Genomic DNA, 23,335 nt, shown 5'->3' on the forward strand with positions numbered 1-23,335 from the left:
AGAGAAGCAATGTAATGTCTTCTGTGATTATGTTCTTCTCTGTCCCTCTATCCTTTCACGATTGTTGGATTGTGGAATTAAAGTATATAGTAGATGGAATGTACACCAGTATATCAATTTTGATTCCTAATTCTAGGGCCACAATACAAAATGTTGAGTTTTAACCCCTAAACTTTTATCATATATTATTGAAACTAAAGCATTAAACATAAAATCATATTCTGGTTCACATCGGTTAAAATTTGGCAAGATTGAGAAGTTTTTCTAAGTGCTTTTGGAAATCTTGCAAGGAAAACCTGATATCGTTTTTCCTTTGCACATGTTGCCACATATAAATTGGTTTTTCCCCCCAGTGTTACGTTATATATTTATGTGTATTATTTGCAAAATCCAGAGATTCTTGCATGCCTTGTTAATTGGAAAATTGGATAATATAATTCAGATATGTGCAAATTTTAAAGAATGCTTTACTGATTTATTTGTCGACATTGGTTCTGGGAATGTGACTTAAATAGTCATGAAAATGAAACCCAAATGAAGCATAAATTTTCAAGACCCACTAGAAGCCTTTCATATTCTGTAACCAACAAAATTCTGGTGTCTAGCTAACCATCACTAATCCCAATATGTTAAGTAGGGTCATGTCTCATTAGGAGTTAGATGAAAAAACACTAGGGAGACCCAGGAATGCAGGCTATATTAGGAATTATAAAGGTATCCTAGAAGAATTTTGCAATTTTTGCAGGAATACTGCACTTAATATGTCTGTGAAGTAACCATCATTATCTTCGTCCTTGGGCTTTCTTTCAAGGAATATTAACTGCACACAGCACTGCATTATAGGATTCTAGGCACCAATAGGAAATTAGGTACCAAAAAAGATCAGGAACTTCAATAGATGTTCTGTTTCTTCATGGATGGCTGGGGAATTCTGGGAGTTGAAGTCCACATATTTTAAAGGCTCTGTGGTTGAGAAACAGTGATCTAAATTGTGGTGAAGAGAAATGTGCTTTCTGTTCGATTTGTAAATGTTCTTCAGGATGTGGGAAATATATAGCACCCATTTGCAGCATCTTAATGAAGCAACAACTTTCCCTGCTTTTAATGTCAAAAAGGCCCTTGTAAAGCCCATTGTAAATAGTCTTTCATCTTTTGCTAATGTTGAAAGGTTTTTTTTAATTAATGGATGAAAACAGTACTGCAAATAAGAAAGAAAACATATATACAGATAAAATATATGTGACATTTCTGGACAAAACAACCTGCATTATAACTGCTTAATACCTTACTTTAAGCCTAAAATATGCATACATTTAAGTATTTTTATTTTCTCTCTGTGTGTGTAAAATTATACAAAGATGTTGGGATTGTACTAATATATAGTTAGGCTTATTTTGCATAATTCATAAAAGGCAAAGCCACTGTTGAAATGTAAAAGCAGTTACTGCTGATTTTTATTTTTACAGTATTTAAATACTGTTCTTTTTTTTAGTCTTCCTTGTTTTTGCTTTATTTTGGTTGCTAAAGAACAACTTGAGAAATTAGATAAACTGTCTTTCTGTCCATTTTCTTACTTGTCATTGGACACTTTGGTGTTTGATGAAAGAAGAAGCAGAAAGTTCAGAGTTCCGAACTTGTGGCAATGGTCAAAGCTGTTTGAGTAATTGAGATTTCTAGTTTCATAGTCTTATTATCTCAGAACTCATCAAAGGATTAATTATAGTGCTGTGTTCCAATGTTTAATGAAGAAATATCATGCGATAATATTTAACGTAAAGAAAATGGAACATAATTCCAGATATGTAGATTCTAAATGGCTATTAACTGGATGAAGAGTGTTTTAATCAATCTACCAGTTCTTGGAAAACTCTTTGAACAGTTGGCATCTTTCCTCATCTTTGTAGGACTCCAAACCTAATTAGTTGAATAATGCAGCATAAGCTGTAGTTTTAGGTGTTCATGACATCCAGAACTTTTTGTACTAGTCACAACCTTACTTCAAAGATTTTATTTTAGCCCCGTGTTTCAAGGCTTTTTCCCAAGACTATGTTATCCCAGAAAACATAAAAGTGTTTTATCAATTTACTCATAAGGTATTTTAAAAAGCTTTTAGAATTATACTAGAGAAAAAGAATTGGCACAATGGAATTACCAAACTTCTATTATTATAGAAGAAGGAAAAGTCCCACTGACAAATAACTTTAATGGACAAGAGATTACCATTCTTAGTCTTGGCTAGTCAGATTTTGTGATAGTTCTACAGTCCTTGGTTAAGCATAGCTTCAGTGGATACAAAATATGGTAAGTAGCAAACTGGAGTTTCCTGGGTCATATTCTACCCACGCTGAACTAGTTACAGTGGCTTTCTAGCCCAAACTAAAGTGTTTAGTGAGAGATGATGGTTTTCAGGTTATTAGGCCCTATGCTGTATTGACTTTTAAAGAGCCCACCTGTCACTTGAAGACTACTTTTTATTTAGATTGTTTGTTTATTTACTTATTTATTTCATTATTTTTATGTCTATGGAGATTCTCAGTCGATCTAGGTTATGGTTGTCCCAAAGATTCTTTTTCAAACAACTAGACTTTATTTGTTTTGCTTGAAGATATTTCGCTTCTTATTCAGGAAGCTTCTTGGATGAAGTCAGAACTGAAGCGAACTTGGATGAGAAGCGAAATGTCTTCAAGCAAAACAAAGTCCAGTTTCCTCTTTAAAAAGCACTTTACTTTCATTACTTTCACTTTATGTATTTTTGGGAATGAACCTGCCTGGACAATACGATTGACAGAAAGAACTGTTTTAACCTTTCTTCTTGTCCTTCACTTTTGGAAAGTTGTTTAAATGCTTTCACTTATTCTAACTTCAAGCTACATAACTTGGGAGGTTTTTAGCAGAATTTTAAAATACGTGTTTTCATATATACAGTTGAGTATATGTATATATTAACAAGGCTGTTGACTGACTTAAATGGGAAAGGTAGCTTATTAAATTGCAATAATCACCCTTCTTTCTGTGCACAGTTAACATGGATCTAATAAAGTAATGATGGGAATTCAGTTTATGTATGTGTGTGTGTGTGTGTGTGTGTGTGTGTGTGTGTATATATATATATATATATATATATATATATATGAAAAAGTTGGAAATAATTCTGTAGCCTTTTTATTAGAGAATACAAACAAATTGCAGTGTGTATGGTATTTGCATTGATTTACTAGCATGATATTTTGAGCACATTAGTGTAAAAAAACTGTTACAATTCCTCCTGTGTGATTATATGGCCTCCATTCTTATATAAAGCAGAGCCTCTGTTTAGACTTATTTGTTTCAGTGAAGAGAACTAGTGGCATTTTCTGTTCTATGCCTGTTTTGTGAAACAGTTTCTCTGGTAAAGCTTATAGATGTCATATGATGTTAATTATTTGGATGATGATTAAAATGTCCCAATAGAAACAGAATTTCTGTTTTTTTTATGACGTCCCAATTATCTAGGTTTTTCATCACATTAAAACCAACAAACTCAAAACCTTTAAAACATAATTTTCTCGGATTGTGCAACCTACTTTCTGCAGTTATGCAATTTATCAAAGGCTTATATTCGGTTTCAGGAGTTGTAGACAGATGCTGTACGGTGGTCTTTATGTTTTGAAGGACATTGCACAATCCATTTAGGTATGTTTCTTGGACTATATCAACTTAATAGCAATAGCACTTAGACTTATACACCGCTTCATAGTGCTTTTACAGCCTTCTCTAAGTGATTTACAGAGTCACCTATTGCCCCCAACAAGCTGGGTCCTCATTTTACCCACCTCGGAACTTTGACTCAACTTTGACTCAGCTGGTGAGATTTGAACTGCTGAACTGCAGCTAGCAGTCAACTAAAGTAGCCTGCAGTACTGCACTCTAATCACTGCACCACCTCGGCTCTTTAAGATCATGAATGAGTATGATCTACAGGTAGTCCTTGACTTACGGCCATTGTTGACCTCAACATTTCTGTTGCTAAGCTAGGCAATTATTTAATGAGTCGTGCCTTATTTCACAACATTTTTTTGCCATGGTTGTTAAGTGAATCACTCCAGTTGTTAAATGTATCATGTAATTAAGTGAATCTTGTTTCCTTGGTTGTCAGAATCTCACTAGGAAAGTTGCAGATGACAACCCCAGGACTCCATGCTGCTGCAACCAATATACCCTTTAGCCAGCACCCAAATTTTGATCACATGACTATGGGGTTTCTGCAATGGTCATAAGAGTGAGAACCAACCCTAAGTCACTGCCCTAAGTTTTTGCAGTGCTGCTGTAACTTTGAACCATCATTAAATGAAAGGTTGCAATCGATGACTACATGTATTGAAGTTGCTAGGAACTCTTCAGGAGCAATATATGAAATAACTCATTCTGAATTATAAATTAAGAAATACATGTACATAGGTAAACGTAAAGGTTCCACTCGCAAATGTCGTTCCTCACTGTAGGAGGTGGTGCTCATCCCCCGTTTGGAAGCCGAAGAGCCAGCACTGTCCGAAGATGTCTCCATGGTCATGAGGCCAGCATGACTAAATGCCAAAGGCGCATGGAGCGCTGATACCTTCCCACCAAAGGTGGTTCCTATTTTTCTACTTGCATTTTTATGTGCTTTCGAACTGCTAGGTTGGCAGAAGCTGGGACATGTAACTGGAGCTTACTCTGTTACGTGGCATTCAAACCTCCGACCTTTCTGATTGACAGGATTAGCATCTTAGCCACTGAGCCACCTCATCCCATGCATGTACATACAAATACACAAACACACAGAATCATAGATAGCAACAGATTCCACCCCCCCAAACAAATTACAATCTGGCCACTTGGGAAGCATTCTTTGTAAATAGATGGGTTGCCACTAACGTATGATGCACACTGACAATAGAGACTATTCATGCTAACTTTCACACTATGTTGCTAATGGTGACAAATTTAGATGGCCTATGGGGAAAAAAAAGAAAGCATAAATTTGTGGCAGATGATTCTGTCAATGCTGTTAGGCATAATAAATTAATAGACTCTTCACATGCACAAGCAGTTACGCCTCTGAGGAGCTGATGCTGGGTGCCAACTAGTGTCCATAGAAACAGCATCCTCATCTCCTGGGAAAAAGTCTGCTTTTAGGTTTCTCAGAAGTATCTTTTTGGCCAGTGCTTGAAACTGGAGTCTGGATCAAATGGAGTCTTCTAATAGTAAGCCAAAATTTCTCTCTTATCCCATCTTACTGTAAGCAGACTGTGGCTGGTTCAGCCAGCTCATTTTTTCCTTTCCCTCCTCCTCCTCTTCATTCAAGTGATAAAAAACATTGCTGAAACAGAAACCTGTGTATGACATCCAAACTTGGACTCCTGTCTACTGCTTGCCAACAAGTTGAGATTTGTAAGCCATGAATAAATTCTCCCCACTCTTTTTTTTTTTTTTTTTTGGGTTTGCCTCCTCCTCCTCCTTGTTTTATGAGTCTGACATATTTGGGAGAAAGGAACTAGTTGCCCAAATTTGGATGATACACAAAGCTTTCCATTCTGGGTTGTGTTTTCCATTTGAATGAAGGGAGAGACTAAACAAGCTGCCTGTATGAAGAGTCAGTATACCAAGAGGTTTAGCATTATGTGCTAATGAGGCTTCGGTCTGATCCAGCAGTCTGATATCTATCATGTGCTACAAGCTGATATTATATTTTAAGCATTAACTGAGAGCAAGTACACAAGTTAAATGAATCCTTTGAATTAACCATTTTCTTTATTTCAACAAATCTTAGCACTTTGTGCTGAGCCAAATGCATGTTCTTCTGTTTCGTTTGCTGCTTTCGACACCCCTAACTTTTATTCTCTTACCTCAAATTTTACATTGCAAGTCCCTGCTTATTGTTTGCTTGGAACCACATAAATAGATGCCTGTAGAAAAAGGGATTATTTCCATTGCACTTGAGAAATAATAAGAGAAAGCTAGATGTTTGTGGCCTCCAACTTTGAGGCCACAAACTTTATTATTTAAGCTCCTTTGTGCAAAATAAAAAATAAAAAAATTGGGAGCCAATCTTTCAGATTGAAAAAGATAAGAACATGTCCCTGTTTGAGAAGGTAATTGTCTTCTTGTTGCAAAAGGGAAAACAGTATTTGAAAACTAGAGTTGTGATACTAGATGGAAAAAATGATACACTCCATAGCTTTCTATTTTTCAGTCTCCATATTAGTCTCTGCACAGCATCACTTCCTGGCCCGTGATTTCATATCAGTGGTTCAAACTAATTTATGAAAGAGAGAGAAAGAGAAACTTAACACCACCAGAGTTGCTGTAGAGAAATGACCTTTTTTTTTTAGCTTTGTTGTATGTCACCCAGACTCACTTTTGGTGAAATGGGTAGCTATATAAATTAGGTAGGTAGGTAGGTAGGTAGGTAGGTAGGTAGAAGACAACAGACAGACAGACAGACAGAGTTCTGTGTTGACTTCTCTTTTTGCTCACGTCAATAATACATTTCAAATCTCAGGAGACCGGATCAATCTATAACTGTCCCCATCCTTAAGAACAGCAATAATACAAGCTCTTTATGCTACCATCCTGTTAGTCAATTAAGCGTGCTCAGCAAATATATGCCTATTTCTTGTATTATAATTTATTGGATTTGACAGACGAAGAGAAACACTTAGCTGATGAGAAAGCAGGATTTAGGGAGGGCAAATCCACCCTGGATCAGTGTGGTATATTACAATTCCTAATGTATGGGCAATACCAACCCTTATACGTTGCCTACACTGACATATAATCCACCTTCGGCAGAGCTGTCCTTTATGTCAGTGGACCAATGACAACTTTTTATAATTAGATGCTACAGATCCTATAGGAACATACCCAATTGAATGTGATGGTGCTGCAAAGATTTTAATCTGTTGAGGATTGAAACAGGATGGCATTCTTGCATCCTATATTCAATATCTAGGTGGACTCAGTGATAGTTTCCTTAACCAAAGAGGAATCCCACCTTCCTAAACTTAACAATAGGCATTTGCAGCATTGCTGTAGGCCAGTGATGGATGCAGTGCTCAGGAGAAGTTCGTGGGTCTTAGCAGATTTGTCTAAGGAGTAAAGGTTTAAAATCAATTGTTCCAAAAAATAAATAAATTTTTATCAGGAAGACTTACCTACGATAGGGGTGGGTTGCTGCCGGCATTACTACTGGTTTGCTGTGTGCACACTTTGCGCGCAGTTGCTTGCAAATTCTTCTGCGCATGTGCAGAACATTAAAAACGGAGTAAAAAACATGCCGCCAACATGAACTGTTTTGGGGGTGTGGCCAGCTGGCTGTCCCTATTGGTTTGGCGACCCAGTCCTAGTTTCCACTATCAGTTCAGCCGAACCGGTGCAAAACAGTAGCAACCCACCTCTGACCTGCGACAAACATCAATAGCAAATTGGAAAGAATAAAATCAATCAAGTCCCTTCTAATTATATAATTTTTGGAGACCTTAGAATTTGGTAAGGGGAAAAAATAGAGTCATCTGTGCCAAATGTCTATTTTTTTTAATTCTAAAGGTCAGCCATCAAGCTTAGACATTGTCCTATCCAAGTTTTTATAAGCATTTTTTTTGGGGGGGGGTCTCATGATGCATCTCAAATGTTTTAATTTGGACAGAAACTGGTATGAGCACACTGGAAGCAAGAATCCATATTAGCCATCCCTCCAGCTGGCTTAAACTCTTTATTTTCCAATGGCTCACTGGTGTCATTGATTCTTTTAAATGGTTTTTCATCAAGGAGTAAAGTAAAAATACTAGCTGATTGCAGCCTTTATTGCAGCTTCAGGCTCTACTCTGCTGTCCCTAGATATAAGGAGAGCTAAGTGCTTTTGACATTGGGTAGTATTTGGGTGTTATTATCAATTCATGTTGGTGAGTTTCAACTTAGAACCTTTAATATCCACCATCTTGTTTTCTGAACACACTGAAATACTTTTCATTTGACTCATTTCAATATAGTACATGGTGGGAATTACAACTGAATTTGTGGTTCCCTTGTGGTTCCAATGAACCTGCATCCCAGACCTTAATTCATGCACTTTTCATTCTCCTTTGACAGTAATTTATGTGCAGACATATCCTAACTACCTGTTAACATAGATATATTATGAAGGAATGCTAATATGTTTCCTAGTGTCAGATTGGACCCTTCCAATCACCAATTAAACATTTTCTTATTTAATCCTTTATGCTTTTTAAATCTTAAATCTATAGGTCAGGGATGTCAAACTCAATTTCATTGAGGGGCACATCGGGCTAGTGTTTGGCCTCGGGCAGGTGGGCATGGCCAGCTTGATATCTCTCTTGTCGGGAGCACCTGTGGTGGCCCGAGTGATTTGCCAGTGAAAACCATCTCCCAAGCTCTGTTTTCGGCCTCCTGCAGCCCTCTGCCAGTGGAAATAGAGCTCAGGAGGGCTGCACAATTTCCATTTTTGCTGGCAGAGGCACCATAGGACAGTCCTTCAGTTTTTCCAGCGCAGCCCCAAGGCCAGATCTAAGCATCCTGTGGGCCAGATCCAGCTCCTGGGCCTTGAGTTTGACACTCCTGCTGTAGGCCATTTGTAAAGAATACACTGCTTTAGTTGTATTTGGTCACTGCTTCTGTTTTTTTTTATCTTGCAGATAATTATAGTAAGATTTATTATTATTTTTGCAAAGATTGTGAAAGGAATGAAACATGGTGATGAAAGACTTTCCTATATTGCATTACAGATACATTAATAAGCTAGAGCATTTTGTTGTGGATTTGAAATTATTGATAGATAACTGAATATTTAATTAATTTGCATTTATATGGATAATATTAATTTTGATGCAACATGCCAACTAATTGTGTATGTCTGGAAAAAAGGAATGTATATAAGATCAGTTTCACCATCACCACCACCACCATTCAAAAATGTTTGTATTAATTAACCTGTTTGAATAGATATGCACGGAGAGATTATGAGTATTTCCAATAGACTAGTGGAATTTGACTTTTGAGAAGGAAGTGTCTTCTGAATTGTGATGTTCATTGTGTGTGCGGCAAAAGTAATGTAACTCAAGTGGAGAAAGGAGTGTCTCAATTAAACAACTGGAATAATGGTGACGTTTTTTCCTTAACATTATTAATGTGCCCTAAATAACTTCCATTGATCTATGTCAATTAGGCAGATGAATGAAACTTTTGGCTACTGATTTTTGTATTTTTTTTCTTTATGGAACTCCCTCTTGGCAGTTTAATTTAGGAAAGGATTTGCATAATGTCGTGAATATGTACACATGAAATATTTCTTAGTTCTTGGCTTGGTTTACCTGTGTGGTAGATGACATGATAGAATTTGTAGAGGCAGGAACACTTTACAAATTGAAGATGGAAGATATCATTCCCAATTGCTCTTTTCTAGTACTTGTTGCAAAAGTAAGCACAGAAAATAATACTAAGGAAAAAAATACCCATAGACCTAATAAGAAAAATAACCCTCAAAAACAACAACACAGAGTTAATAAAATTCTGTATCTTGTTGTTCTAAAGGCAGTTAATTAGTGTTTAAATTGTACTTTTACCTGAAAGTTTTCACTGCCCTAGATATTGTTTTAATACTGTATTTAATCCTGCATTTAGCCACGCGGTGGCTCAGTAGCTAAGATGCCAAGCTTGTTGATCAGAAAGGTCAGCAGTTCAGCGGTTCAAATCCCTAGCGCCACGTAACGGAGTAAGCTCCCGTTAACTTGTCCCAGCTTCTGCCAATCTAGCAGTTCGAAAGCACGTAAAAATGCAAGTAGAAAAATAGGAACCACTTTTGGTGGGAAACTAGCAATGTTCTGTGTGCCTTCGGCATTTAGTCATGCCAGCCATATGACCATGGAGACATCTTCGGACAGCGCTGGCTCTTCAGCTTTGAAATGGAGATGAGCGCTGCCCCCTGGAGTCAGGAACGACTAGCACATATGTGCGAGGGAAACCTTTACCTAATACTGCATTTGTTCTGTAAGTTGCCCAGTGAACTTATGTGTGAAGGTGTGTAAAATAGCAAAACTGTAGTGTAATAAACATATATGTAGAGGGTTTAGAATGAACTTTTTTAGGAAGAATCCTGCATTATTTCCTGCTTTCTGCTCTTTTGAGCTTACTTATTTTCAATGTAACAACATACATATGTCTCTAGCTTTTTTGTGGTTGTTGCAAGAGGTGTAATAGTGTCAATATTCTTTTTCTTCCTACAAAAGACTATGGAGTCCCTCTGTGAATGCAGACAGCTTCATGTCTTTCAGAGTCACGGTTTTGCATTTTCAATACTGAAACATTAGTTTAATAAGGCGGTGAAATACAACAGTTGGTTTTCAGGATCAGCGTTTTTCTCTGATTATTTCAGCCTCCATTACCAGAAGGCATTTACAAAGTGGGCAGTGATAAGGTTCAATCCTGCCCAAATGAAAGACAATGGGAGCTTTGCCACTGATAAATATCAGTTTGGTGTTCATTATGCCAGCAGTATATGACTCACTGTAGTTCCATTACTGATGCTTATCGATGTGGGAATACAGATAACTAATCGCTCTACAGCATTCCTTTCATGAAAAGCTTATGTGTAGCTAGAATGTGTAAGCAAACAAGTCAACCTCCTTGGCAAAACAAAAACGAATCTACTTTTTCTTTGGGCTAGCAAAACATTGAAAGAAACTAACTTTTGATGCCCTTCTACCAACTCAAGCTTAGTATAGCAAAAGTAAATTAAAATAAAGGAAAGGGGAATCCTACTTATTTTTAACAGTCATTTCTAGATGGAAGAATGAAGATTCAGTTTCAGTTGATTTTGAAATTCTTTGGTATTTTTAAAGTGGATTTCATAGAAGATTTAACATATTTATTAATTACATTTATATTCCACTGCTATTCAATGAAGAACATTAAGTAGTTCACAGATATACATGGATACAGTTAAAACAGCCATTGTAAAAATTAAGAAAAACAGGTTAAAACTAGGTTTCGCAAGGTTACGGTATTATTACTATTACTTGTTAAACTTTACTAACCTTTTCTAAGGTTAATTTGTGGTTTGGATAGTTATTTGTACCTGCTGTTCCTTTCAGCTTCCTGATATATTGGTACTGTATTACTACTAGTGATTATTATAGTGTAAACTAATATTATAGATCCGTGATGGCAAACCTATGGCACGTGTGCCCAAAGTGGCACGTGAAGCCATATTGCCCGTCACACATGGCCCTTGCCTGTTTCTCTTTCTGGTGTCTGACGCAAATGCATGCACGCCAAAACCCGGAAGTTCAGCTTTTCCGGAGCACAATCCTTCGTGCGTGCAGCAGTGACAAAAACTGGCCTGCACATGTGCTCCAGCCAGCTGATTGTCAGGCATGCATGCGCGCTAGAACCTGGAACTTTGGCTTTTCCGAAGCACGGCCCCCGATGAGCACATGCACAATGTTTCCACGCAATCTTTTCGGCATCACGTTCGCCATCACTCTTATAGATTGTACTAAGTGGCATCTAAGTGCTTCAATAATATATGAAAGGGCTTTGCTCCATATACTGTAAATGCTTGGATAGGCTGTTATTAATTTTGTTTAAAAAACTAAGGTTTATTATGGTTAAAGATTAGGGGCAGAAGTGTTCCTTCACTGTAAAGCAGCAGATTAGGGAACATGCCAAAGATATTAGTTTTTTGGTGGTTAAAGTGCCTTCCAGATGCAAAGTTGGTTTTGTCCATGATCAAAATCAATTAGGCACATCCCAGTAAAGAAAGGGAGGTGGAGGTTGAGGTTAAAAAATTGCTGCTGCTTTATCCACACGATCATCCATACAGGTAATCCTTGATTTACTTAATTCATTTAATAAGCATTTGAAGTTACAACAGGCACTGAAAAAGTGACTAATGGCCATTTTTTACACTTATCACCGGTACAGCATCCCCATGGTCATGCAATCAAAATTCAGTTTGTTGGCAACTGGCATGTATTTATGTCCTAGTTTCATATGATCACTTTTTGAAACCTTCTGACAAGCATAGTTAATGGGGAAGCCGGCTTCACTTTGACAACTCTATTATTAACTTAACCACTGCAGAGATTCACTTAACAGCTATGGCAAGAAAGGTCATAAAATGGGCCAAAACTCATTTTAAAAATTGTCTCTCTTAGGAATGGAAATTTTGGGCTCAATTGTGATGGTAAATTAAGGATTTTTATTATTTAATAGCTGTGCTGGCTCAGTGGTTAGAATACAGTACTGCAGGCTACTTCTGCTGACTGCCGGCTGCCAGCAGTTCAATCCTCACCAGGCTCAAGGTTGACTCAGCCTTCCATCCTTTTGAGGTTGCTAAAATGAGGACCCAAATTCTTGGGGGCAAGAGGCTGACTCTGTAAACCGCTTAGAGAGGGCTGTAAAGTACTGTGAAGTTTTATATAAGTCTAAGTGCTATTGCAATTATCCATACTTAAGTTTTTCAGAGTCACCTATTCAGATGTAAATATTTGGGGGGTTTTGTCCAGTGCCTGCAATATATAACAAATCCTAGTATGTAAATGAAGAACATTAAATGGGCTATAGAAGGGAAAGTGTCTTTTTTCAGCTTTCCATTATTTTTGCAGAGTGGTAGTCATCGACATAAATATCCATCACTACATTTGTTCTTGTTATTGATATCTCCTGAACAACATGGTTATTAGATTTTTTAAAATTTTTAAAAATGTTATTTCATTCTGATTCACTGCCAAATTTTGACTGCTCTACAGTTTTTGAGACAGCCTGTGTACTTGTTAATCTCTCTTTGAGATGTTAATAGACTTTTATTTCATCCAAGACCAATAATTATGTTATGTCTGCAATTCTCCCTGCAAGGGGAAAAAGAAATCATCATCTTAGTCATCATTATTATGATAATAATTACAGCTATTTGCATGCCTTCTACTAGAGTAACTGTAGGTGGCTTTGCAACTAGCTAAATAACACAAAGCAACATCCATGAAATAAGATTCATCTTCCCATCTTAAAATGCCTATTGCTTTTTAGATTATGTTACTGAATAATGTTAAAGTGGGGAGGTGAGATAATGAGTTTGTAACTGTTATAAAGAAGAGCAATCAGTCAATCAATCAATCAATCAATCAATCAATCAATCAATATGGAATTGGAAGGGACTTTGGAGGTCTTCTAGTTCAACTCCCTGCTCAAGCAGGAGACCTTATATCATTCCAGAAAAGTGGCTATCCAATCTCTTCTTAAAAATGTCCAATGATGAAGCACCTACAAACTCTGAAGGCGAGCTGTTAAGTTTCTTGTATCTTTTTTCCCTTTTCTTCATTATATTTTCTGCACTTTTCTCCTTTTTTTCTTTATATTTCAATGTTTGTCTTTTATCTATGTCAAAACTTTTTTTTAAAAATGTGTTTCTGAATACCTGCAGGAGACATAAAATGTGTTTTCTCCTTAAAAAAGGCTTTAACAGAACTCCAAATCTACACCAAAAGCTATGCAAAAATGTTGATTTGTTTTCTGGGCTCAACACTTCTTCTGTGCAAAGTTCTAGAGGCAAAATGGACAGCTTGTAGTCATTAAAACTCCATTTGAAAAGAGTGAATGAGAATAAGCACATCACAAAGCCTTATACTTTGACATTTTACAACACTATTGCTAAGATAAATGAAAAGACAATAAATAAGAACTGTCTTCCGATGAGGAAGGATTGCATTAATTGTTTTTTGTTAGGATAATATCCAATTCCTGAATTCTGTACCCTTACTGAAACAAAATAATGTCAATTTCCAAATTTTTTTTTATCTGAAAAAATGAATGAGTGTTGCATTTTACAAAATAGGACATCATCCTTTATAGGTTCATGCCTTTTTGCCAAGCTAAGATGATAAGCTTTCACTGAAGATGGTCCCTACACGAGAGAGCAGAACCACAATAATTACAACCAAATGGAATACCTTTTGTACAAAAGAAAAAAGAAAAGGGGAAAAAAGAGAGAAAATTCTCCTTACATGCAAGGAGGGAAACATAATAGATGTTCCCTTTTTTGCAAAGAACAAGAAACTAGGAGAGGGGGGGTAACTTCAGTTGGGGGGATAGCTTTGTAGGGAAATACTGTGGTTTCCGTCTCTTTGAAGTCATTTGCCAGGCAATGGGCACAGTCAGAGGTCTTCAGATGATTCGGTTCCTCAACTCTACTTGGTTTTCATTTTAGCTACAGTATAAAAACTGGAAGGTTCTCCAGAAGCAGAGTACGTAAGTACTCCTTATTTTGCAGTTTATATCCCTCCTTTTGGCTTTCAGTAGTATTTATTTTATTCTCCAGGATGGTCTTAAAAGATTTCTGTGATAAGCTAAAATTAGACGTGTGGTTTCTGCTTGAAATCCATTCTCTTAAAATCTCATGGATCCATTCCAGAAGCTTGGGTGTCTATCAGTTTACTTAGTTCTTTTCAGAAATCTGGTGTAATTCATAAGATACCTGAGACTCATTTTTGCCTCTGTAAAAAAATTTCTAGTATTTTTGTTATAGTCCTGCTCTTAAAACCAACAAGACCCCAGTCCACAAAGCAGAGTAGGGTTAAGTGATCCTGTGAAAATGTAAAATGTTGGGAACATAAGCTAGTTTACTAGACACAATCTCTGGAGCTTTGTGGGTTACAGAGAAAATGGGGGAAAACATATTTGAAATGCTCCCAGGTTAATAATGATTTATTAAAGTTGTATGCTACCAGACTCTAAATGACTTTTGAATGGGTTGGGCACGTGTGATGCGGTTCAGTGACTTTAACCTACTCATTACTGGAAAACAATTAAACTTCCTACACATCTCTTGCAAGAATTTCAGATTTCTGCTTGTAGCAATTCATGTATTTCTCTTCTATGCAATTTCTACTTGTTTTGTGCATTTTTTAAATTAGAATCCCATCACTGCTTCTTATGTTAATGAATTGAATAAGTTAATTATGTGTTGTGTGAGAAATGCTTCAGTGGGTTTCTATTATATTGTACGTTTCTGAATATTCTCTTTGAAAGGTAAATATATGGTGGGAGAAAAGGTTTTTCTAAGCTGTTTTTCAAAACTATAGTTTTCCTTAGAAGTCTGTGATAATTCCTCCCTCAATTTGTTAATTTAGCAATTGCTTCTATTTTTTATTTTACTTTACTTTTTTATTTTATTTTTATTTAAAAATAAGAATGATTTGAGATTTAGAGAGATTGAGAGAAGCTGATTTCTAAGAACAAAGCAGGATGCTATATATGAGATAGCTATTTATTGAGCTTGTGATTCTTAATTAACAGTTTTCATCCTCTCTCTCAATTTTTCTGGTTTAGATACAAGAATCTTCTAAGTGATGTCTCATTTATAAAAGGGGGCCAATCATGTTAATTTCATGTCCACAGTCTTGCTTGTTTGAACAGATTATTTAGTTTCCTTTTTTCCTACTTCCAAATTAATTTGTATTATTATTTTTAAAAAAGTGCCTAAATTGTATTTTCATTGAAAGCATTTCAATTCAAGCATTGATATATGAAACAATGCTGAGATGTGTTACTATTTTTGAAGAAATGCAAAGCCTGTTGGGAGAACTTCAGAGCTGTTTATCATCACAGTGTGTTCAGGATATTACAAAGAGAAATTTACACCTAAAACCATCCTTTAAGCATTTCCCTTTTAATAAGTTTGTCTAGTTCATGACTGTGTTTTTCATTCCCTTTACAATATATTAATTCCATTAGGAATGATCCATTTTCCATTGGACTTTAATGCTGAAGTTGATGGAATACATGGCTTTTTTTTGGTGAGATTAAATAGTGGTGACAATTGTATCTAAAACCTCCAAATTCATAAGACAAGCCTGAAATTTTATAATATAAAAATATTTAACAGAAATAAAGTAGATTATTAGAAGGAGATTTATCTGTTTTTCTTGTTTTTTTAACTTGAAAAAAATGGAAAAAAACTTACTGTTTTTGATAGAAAGTGCATCTTCATTGCTTTATTCACACAGACATGTGCACACAGATAGAATGGTTTTTCCTACCTTCTCTGGCAGAGCATGTAGTCCGAAAATAACGTTGGTTCCAATTATTACAATAAAATTACACCATATGGTGCCAAATGAGCACAAAACTGTCCACAGTCAATTAATCAAAACTCAATTCCCTAGAATAGTAGGAAAATATTAACAGCTATGGATTATTCAGAGCTGCTGAGAACTCGGCAGCTTCTGTGGTATTGTTTTTACCCTGATCTAATTTGCTTTTGGGATGTTTGCAATCTCAGTGAATGATGCATTAACTTCAACAAAGTGGAGGGAACTCAGTTTGCAGCTAGTTGGAAACATTTGCACTTACAAGTACATGCAATTTCGAGGGCAATTGAGAGCAGGGTGTCACTGTGTGGTTGAAAGGCACAGTGTCATGTGACTACATTGCTTAGCGACAGCTGTCCACTCAGTCCTAATTGTTTTAGCCTAAAACACATGGGTTGTTTAGGGCAGGAATTGGAGATGGGGATGTCACAGGGCTGCTGCGGGGATGGTGGTGGTGGTCAGGGGACAGCCTCATGTAACTTGAAGGGAAGGGCAGCACTATGGTGTGTGAAAGGCCTGAATAAGAGGCCACAATGTGTGTGGGGAAGACCAAGAAGGAGGCCTGTGGAATGTCTGTGTTATATGTACGTGTGAGTGTAAGAAGACTGAGGAAAGATGATTCAAGCTGCATATGATTGCAGGAAGGTCAAAAAAATGGGGGGTGGGGCGGTATGAGCACAAGACATCCATGCTCATACCGCCCCACCGGTATGAGCTGGTGTGAGCTGGTGTGTGTGTATGTGTGTATACACAAAGGTAGGAAGGCTAAGGAAAAAGGGTATGCAGTGCATGTGAACCTAAGAAAGCCAGGGAAGGATTGTGTGGAATGTGTTCAAGTACTGGAAGGCTCAGGAAGGAGGCCACAAATGGGTGCATGCATGTGAATGAAGGCAGGAAGGAGGGTGGTGTGTGTGTGTGAATGTAATGTGAATGTGAACGAAAGGGGAAGGGAGGACAGGACGTGTTTAGTGTGTTTTAAGGGCGCAAAGAAAAAAAAAATATCTGCAGCAAACTTCTCATGGCATCAGGAAGGGCATCCAGCTAGTAAACCCCATTCAGTTGGCACGATGCTATTGTAATCCCGAATTAAGAGATTACAGGGTTGTAATAACTTTTTTATGTGGATCCAACTGATAGAGCCTAGTGGTGGCCTAGTGGTGAAGACACTTGCCTGCCATTAGGGAGGTTGAGAATTCAATTCTAGGTAGCAGAAGGTGTTTCTCTCCTAGGGCGCAAAGAAAAAAAAAATCTGCAGCAAACTTCTCATGGCATCAGGAAGGGCATCCAGCCAGTAAACCCCATTCAGTTGGCACGATGCTATTGTAATCCCGAATTAAGAGATTACAGGGTTGTAATAACTTTTTTATGTGGATCCAACTGACATATAAGAGAAGACTCAGTAGACAAATAATACCAGATTAATACCAATACTTGCCTTTCATTTATTTCCTAATATGAAAACCTATTTTAGTGACTACAATTAAAGGTACAATAGGGTCCAGTTCAGTGGTGGGTTGCCAATTTTTTTACTACTGGTTTGGACGTGCTCCTGCACGCAACTCTGCTGCACATACGCAGAAGCATGTGGTCGGGTGGGCAGAGCCTCCTGGGAACTGGGAGCAACTCACCTCTGGTCCAGTTGTCTGAGTATTTCATTAATCAAGTCTGATTTGGGTCAGGCCTCCCTGTATACATTTGATAAATTTTGTCTTCCTTCATCACAGATCCTAGAGAAAAATCATGCCTCGTTCAAAAGCAATTTCTGAAGACCCCCTGTTAAAAATCATTGATGCCTCTTAGGCCTGTAGTATGATCAGTCAGAGACATATAATGTTGAAATGGAGAAGATTTGGAACAATTTTGAATCTTCCCAAAAGGGGCCATCCTTTTAGTTGCACCACATCTGAATTGAAGCCGTGGACGATTAACCTGATATTTTACACAGTTATGTAAGAGACCACTGATTACTGAAAGTATTTGGAAACAGTTAATTGCAGCTATATTCAGTTATTGAAATTAATGGGCTCTTATTTCGTCATATTAGTACATGTCATGTTGGACAACTTTAATCATGAAATCAGTGAAACCTCCAACCTTTGCTATTGCTGGTTCACCCTGTCAGAAACATAGACAGCCACTTTTTAAAGCTGGAGCCCGGTTTTGCTTCCAAATGTCTTAACTTTTCCCTGTTATTCAAGACCTCATAGTAAGGTGGTTGTTATGTCCTTTGTTATTCAGAACTTGATTCTGCTGCTACTTATGCATTTAAGATGGTAAGCACCATATTTTAATGGTACAAATGCAATTTCTATATGAAAAAAAAATTGTGTGCAGTAAGTTGAATAAGATAACTTTGTGTGAGATGTTTAAGTTACAAGTTTAAAGAGGTATGCAAGAACGAGATGAAAATTTAGAAAGTATCATTTTGGTTTAAGACTGATCTTAAGTCCCAAGCTCTGAGGTATGGGAGTGTCAGAGAAGTAAAGTTGTGATTTGTGGCTGGTTCATAGAAGATAATAATTTTGACATTTGAGGTTTTCCCTTCAAGAATTACCGTAATGAATCTATTTATTTATTTATTTATTTATTTATTTAATTTATTTAGTTTGTCGAACATGTACGAGATAACTGGTATAAGTATAAACATGGACATGAACACAGGAAATGGGGACAAATAAATGGGGACAGTAGGACAGGGATGGTAAGCACGCTGGTCCGCTTATGCATGCCCCCTTACAGACCTCTTAGGAAAGGTGTGAGGTCCACACTAGACAGTTAAAGTTATGAGGGTTTGAGGATGTAACAACAGAGTTGGGTAGTGTATTCCAGGTATTGACCACTCAGTTGTTGAAGTTATATTTTCTGCAATCGAGTTTGGAGTGGTTCACCTTGAGTTTGTATCTATTGTTTGCCCATGTATTATTGAGGTTGAAGCTGAAGTAGTTAGTAATCTTTAAGACTGTTTTGGAGAAAATAAGGAAAGGATTGAGCAAATAAAAAAGTCCCTGTGGGTTGCTAATCTGATTGTGGTACAGCCGTAATTTTTGCTGTAGTATATAGAATGCTGAATATTTTTTTTCAATAAAACCCTAATCATAAATGCATAATTTAGGGGAGACTCTTTTTTGTTTGTTTTCTTTTGCAGATGTGCAGATCAGCTCTCAGAATGTCTTCTGTGTCTGCTGTGTATCTTCTAAGCCAGTTGTGTTAGCCTTCCAGCTAATTGACTAATAGAATTAATAATAGTAAAAGCAAAACACAACAAAAAGCATTGTAGAGCCACATGCCTTATGAAGTCAATGCTGGGTATGATTTTACAAGTATGTATTTTTTTTTAAGTAGAAATGTTAACTGGAAAACTTCTTGGCACGCCATAAAGCATTGTGCAATCTGTTATTTGTCTTAGAGATAATAATTGTAGAATGCCTTATATTCTTTCTCTGTATTTCCACTCTCTCTAGTGTGACTTGCCAATAGATAGTTTCTCCATTTAGAAGTACTGCAAATGGGCTTTTATTTAGATAATATGTCTTTTTGACTAATGATACTGATAGTGTACAAATGCAGAAAAAGGGATATATTTTTCAAATAGAGCAATGTAGTAGATAGTGTCCAACAAAACTTTATTTTTAGAAGAACTTGATATGAGCTTTCTGGATAAAATCTGCTTCATTTGAGTTTTTCAAATGTTATAGTGGGCAGCCTGAGAAGCTTTGGGAATTTCTACCTTTTGCTCCATTTCCTAGGTATCTGTTTCTAAGTTCTAGACTGGGGAAGAATTTGGGATAGGATATTACTCTAGCATTGGAGAAGAAATGAATGAAGTAGCAGATGTTTCTAGGTTGCCTTCTTAAATTTATTTGGGCAATAATGATTGACTCTATAAATCTGGAGTGAGTTTCATGAATGCCTTCTGAGATAAGATATCCGTAGACTGTTGAATATTTGTGTCTGCCTTAGGAGCCTCTTTTCTCTATTGATCTCTATGCTTTCTAGTCTATCTTCCGGCTTTGTATTATATTATTGAATTTCTACAATTCAATAAGCACCTGCAAGATTCATTTTTGGAGATTGTATTTTTGATAATCATGAACATGGGATTGTAGGGCCACACACAATACGAAATTTGAATTAGCCTTATGATTACATGCAAACATTTCACTTTGCCTTAAGAAGGTTGAGATACAAAGTTGCTTTCTCTGAAACGATTGGCAATTATCTAAAACAAATTTTTAATTGTACTAGTAGATCAATCTTTGCCACATGGATTCAACCCTTAATTCTAGCTAACAGGACTAGGAGATGGGGGATGCTGAAAATTTTAATCTAGAATATGAGTTCTGGCATAGGATCATAATAAAATCCTTTCTTATTAGTCTAGTACAGGACTGTCAAACTCCTGGCCCGTGGCCCGGATGCGTCACGCCCATGCCTGGTTTAGCAAAGGGGGAAAAGTCCTGATACTCACATGATGCTGCCATGATGACATGAGTTTGACACCCCTGATCTAGTATAACACGAAGGTGGCATATTGTTGAAACTAGTTTTAAGAAGAAGGAGACTTCAAAAATAAATAAGTAAATCTCTGTGCATGAATGTGCCTGGCATAAGAATGATCCCATTATGATCCATCAGAGCTTATTTTTTCAACTTTTATCATTTTAATAAGAATGCAGCATGTTTTTCCTGAATGATACCAAAATATTAGTACTAAATACTAAGAGCTATGATGGCGTAGTGGTTGGAATGCAGTTTTGCAGGCTAACTCAGCTCACTGCCAGGAATTCGATCCTAACCGACTCAAGGTTGACTCAGCCAATCATCCTTCTGATGGTGATAAAATGAAGACCCTGATTGTTGGGACAGTATTCTGACTCTGTAAACCGCTTAGAGAGGTCTGTAAGATACTGTGAAGTGCATCTAAGTACATTAGATACTAATGTATCTAACTGGAGAAAATCTAAATAGCTTAGCTTCCTTTGTCATCCTGGCTCCTCTAGATCAGTGTTTTTCAACCTTTTTTGTGCAAAGGCACACTTTTTTCATGAAAAAAATCACGAGGCACACCACCATTGGAAAATGTTAAAAAAATTTAACTCTGTGCCTATATTGACTATATATAAAGTGTTTTTCCCACGGCACACCTTACACTATGTCACGGCACACTAGTGTGCCACGGCACAGTGGTTGAAAAACACTGCTCTAGATATATATTTGTAATCATAATGGCTAGAATTTGAGAAATCCCAAAAGTTTCAAGGGTTGAGGAAAGCTGCATCTCAATGTGATATTTTTTAATATATTTGGGTTCAATCTTGAAATAATTCCTTCTACAAAACTTTGTTCAAATTGTACATTGCTTGGTGGAATATTGGTCTCATTCCTGGGATCTAACAGAATAGTTTTATATAACATTAATGCTATTATAATTACAATATAATTAATTATTTATAATATAATGTTATAATTAATTAATTAATAGTGAATTGGGTTAGAGTTAGAGCAACTTTCAACAAGATTATCTAGCCAATGTATGATACAACAATAAAGGATCAACCTGAAATCACAATTATGTTTCTGTCCTTTCTGCAGAAGTTCCTTCCCTTTATGTAAGTAGGATTTATTTCCAAGTCTGGCTTAGCAAGATTGTACAGAAATCTTCTGGAGAAACATTTTTGTTTGGTCTGGCAAAAACTGTTTATGTTTCAATACGGGAATGGGTGGAGGCGGGGATGGCCTGCTTGAGTGTGCTCTACATTGTTGTTATCTTACTCTATCTTTTGTATACACATTTTTATATTTTTTTTAGATATGGTCCGGAAAAAGAATCCCCCTCTAAGAAACGTTGTTAGAGAAGGAGAAACAGAGACCCTTCAGTCGCCAGGTACAGAAAGTGACAATACTGAAAGAAAAGAAGAAATTTCTGCCGGTCAGATGCAAGACAACACTGAGTTGGGTGAGGCTGTGGAGCAAAATGATGAGAACTTTTGCACGCATGTCCCAGAGCCATCTCCCAGCTCTAAAAAGGACTTGAAAAGCTCTACAACGAGTGAAAAGGCTGGCTTCAATTATGAAAGCCACAATAAGGGAGGAAATGTTCCATCCTTCCCTCATGATGAGATGACAGACAGAAATATGCCGGCCTTCTCATCTCCAGCTGTTGGGGGAATCTCTGAGTCCTTGAAGTCTCCTCTCAGATCAGATGCAGATGACACCCAAGATGTGGCCTGCAACCTGTCAGTAGATCTGACGGAGAAAAGTGAAGAGACTCGCACGTCACCAAAATCTATGGATGAAACAATGCATGTGCAAAGTGGTCAAGCTGAGGGCCGGGGAAGCCCAGCCTCGTTGGCCTCAAAAAACCCACAAGTGCCTTCTGATGGGGACTTAAGGCCAATCAAATTGAAAGCAGATTTGTCAGCAACTGAGAACCCAGATACGGCGCCTCTGTCTCCAGAGCTTCAGGACTTCAAATGCAACATCTGTGGCTATGGTTACTATGGGAACGACCCCACAGATCTTATAAAACACTTCCGCAAGTACCACCTCGGGCTACACAACCGCACCAGGCAGGATGCTGAGCTCGACACTAAAATTTTGGCTCTCCACAATATGGTGCAGTTCAGCCATTCCAAAGACTTCCAGAAAGTCAACTGTTCTGTGCTGTCGGGGGTTCTACAGGACATCAGTTCCCAAAGGCCTGTTTTGCTAAACGGGACTTACGATGTGCAGGTTTGTATATATATTATCTCTTGGTTCCTAAACACCCCACCAGAAAAAAAAACCACCCCAAAACCTGCAAATGTATCATTAATTCTATAATGAAAAAAACTTGAATCAGTTACTACGGGAAGTTAAATGTTTGGAGCCATGCCACTTAAACTTAAATACTATTTTCTACATTTTTGTGTTAGCTACCCTTAATTCATTTCAAAGAAGTAACTTCAGTAGACATCAACTGCCCACAGCCTGATATTATTGGATAATAATTCAGCCCCCACTGTCTTTCCTACCATTGTATTAGGAAATTAAAAATAAAAACGGTATCACCAAAAGTTAGTCATTTCATTGCTACTGATGCAATCCTTACGTGCAGAGGAAGGGCTGAGAGGTAAATTGTGGACAGACAACATTCTGGAAGATTCATTCAAGTTTTCCAGAGGCAGAAAGCCCCTTTCATAAGTACCAATCAATTATATCAGCCTTTATCATTGTGT

The 23,335-nt window shown here is 37.1% G+C and overlaps 1 protein-coding gene across 5 annotated transcripts in view; it reads left to right on the forward strand.

Annotated features, from left to right (window-relative positions):
* The window catches only part of TRPS1 (transcriptional repressor GATA binding 1), a 271,881-nt gene that overhangs the window by 49,890 nt on the left and 198,656 nt on the right, over positions 1–23,335 (forward strand). For 3 of the 5 annotated variants that reach the window (XM_014054418.2, XM_014054412.2, XM_087706763.1), the window contains 2 exons: positions 19,264–19,438; positions 21,928–22,850. In XM_014054418.2, coding sequence (XP_013909893.2) covers positions 19,402–19,438; positions 21,928–22,850 — 960 coding nt within the window. In that variant the 5' untranslated portion in view covers positions 19,264–19,401. The remainder of the gene's footprint in view (positions 1–19,263; positions 19,439–21,927; positions 22,851–23,335) is intronic. The other 2 variants (XM_014054436.2, XM_014054443.2) reach the window with 1 other exon arrangement.

This window comes from Thamnophis sirtalis, unplaced genomic scaffold, assembly GCF_051295495.1.
Source record: "Thamnophis sirtalis isolate CommonGarterSnake01/CBP01778 unplaced genomic scaffold, rThaSir2_p1.2 scaffold_2, whole genome shotgun sequence".
NCBI lineage: Eukaryota > Metazoa > Chordata > Lepidosauria > Squamata > Natricidae > Thamnophis > Thamnophis sirtalis.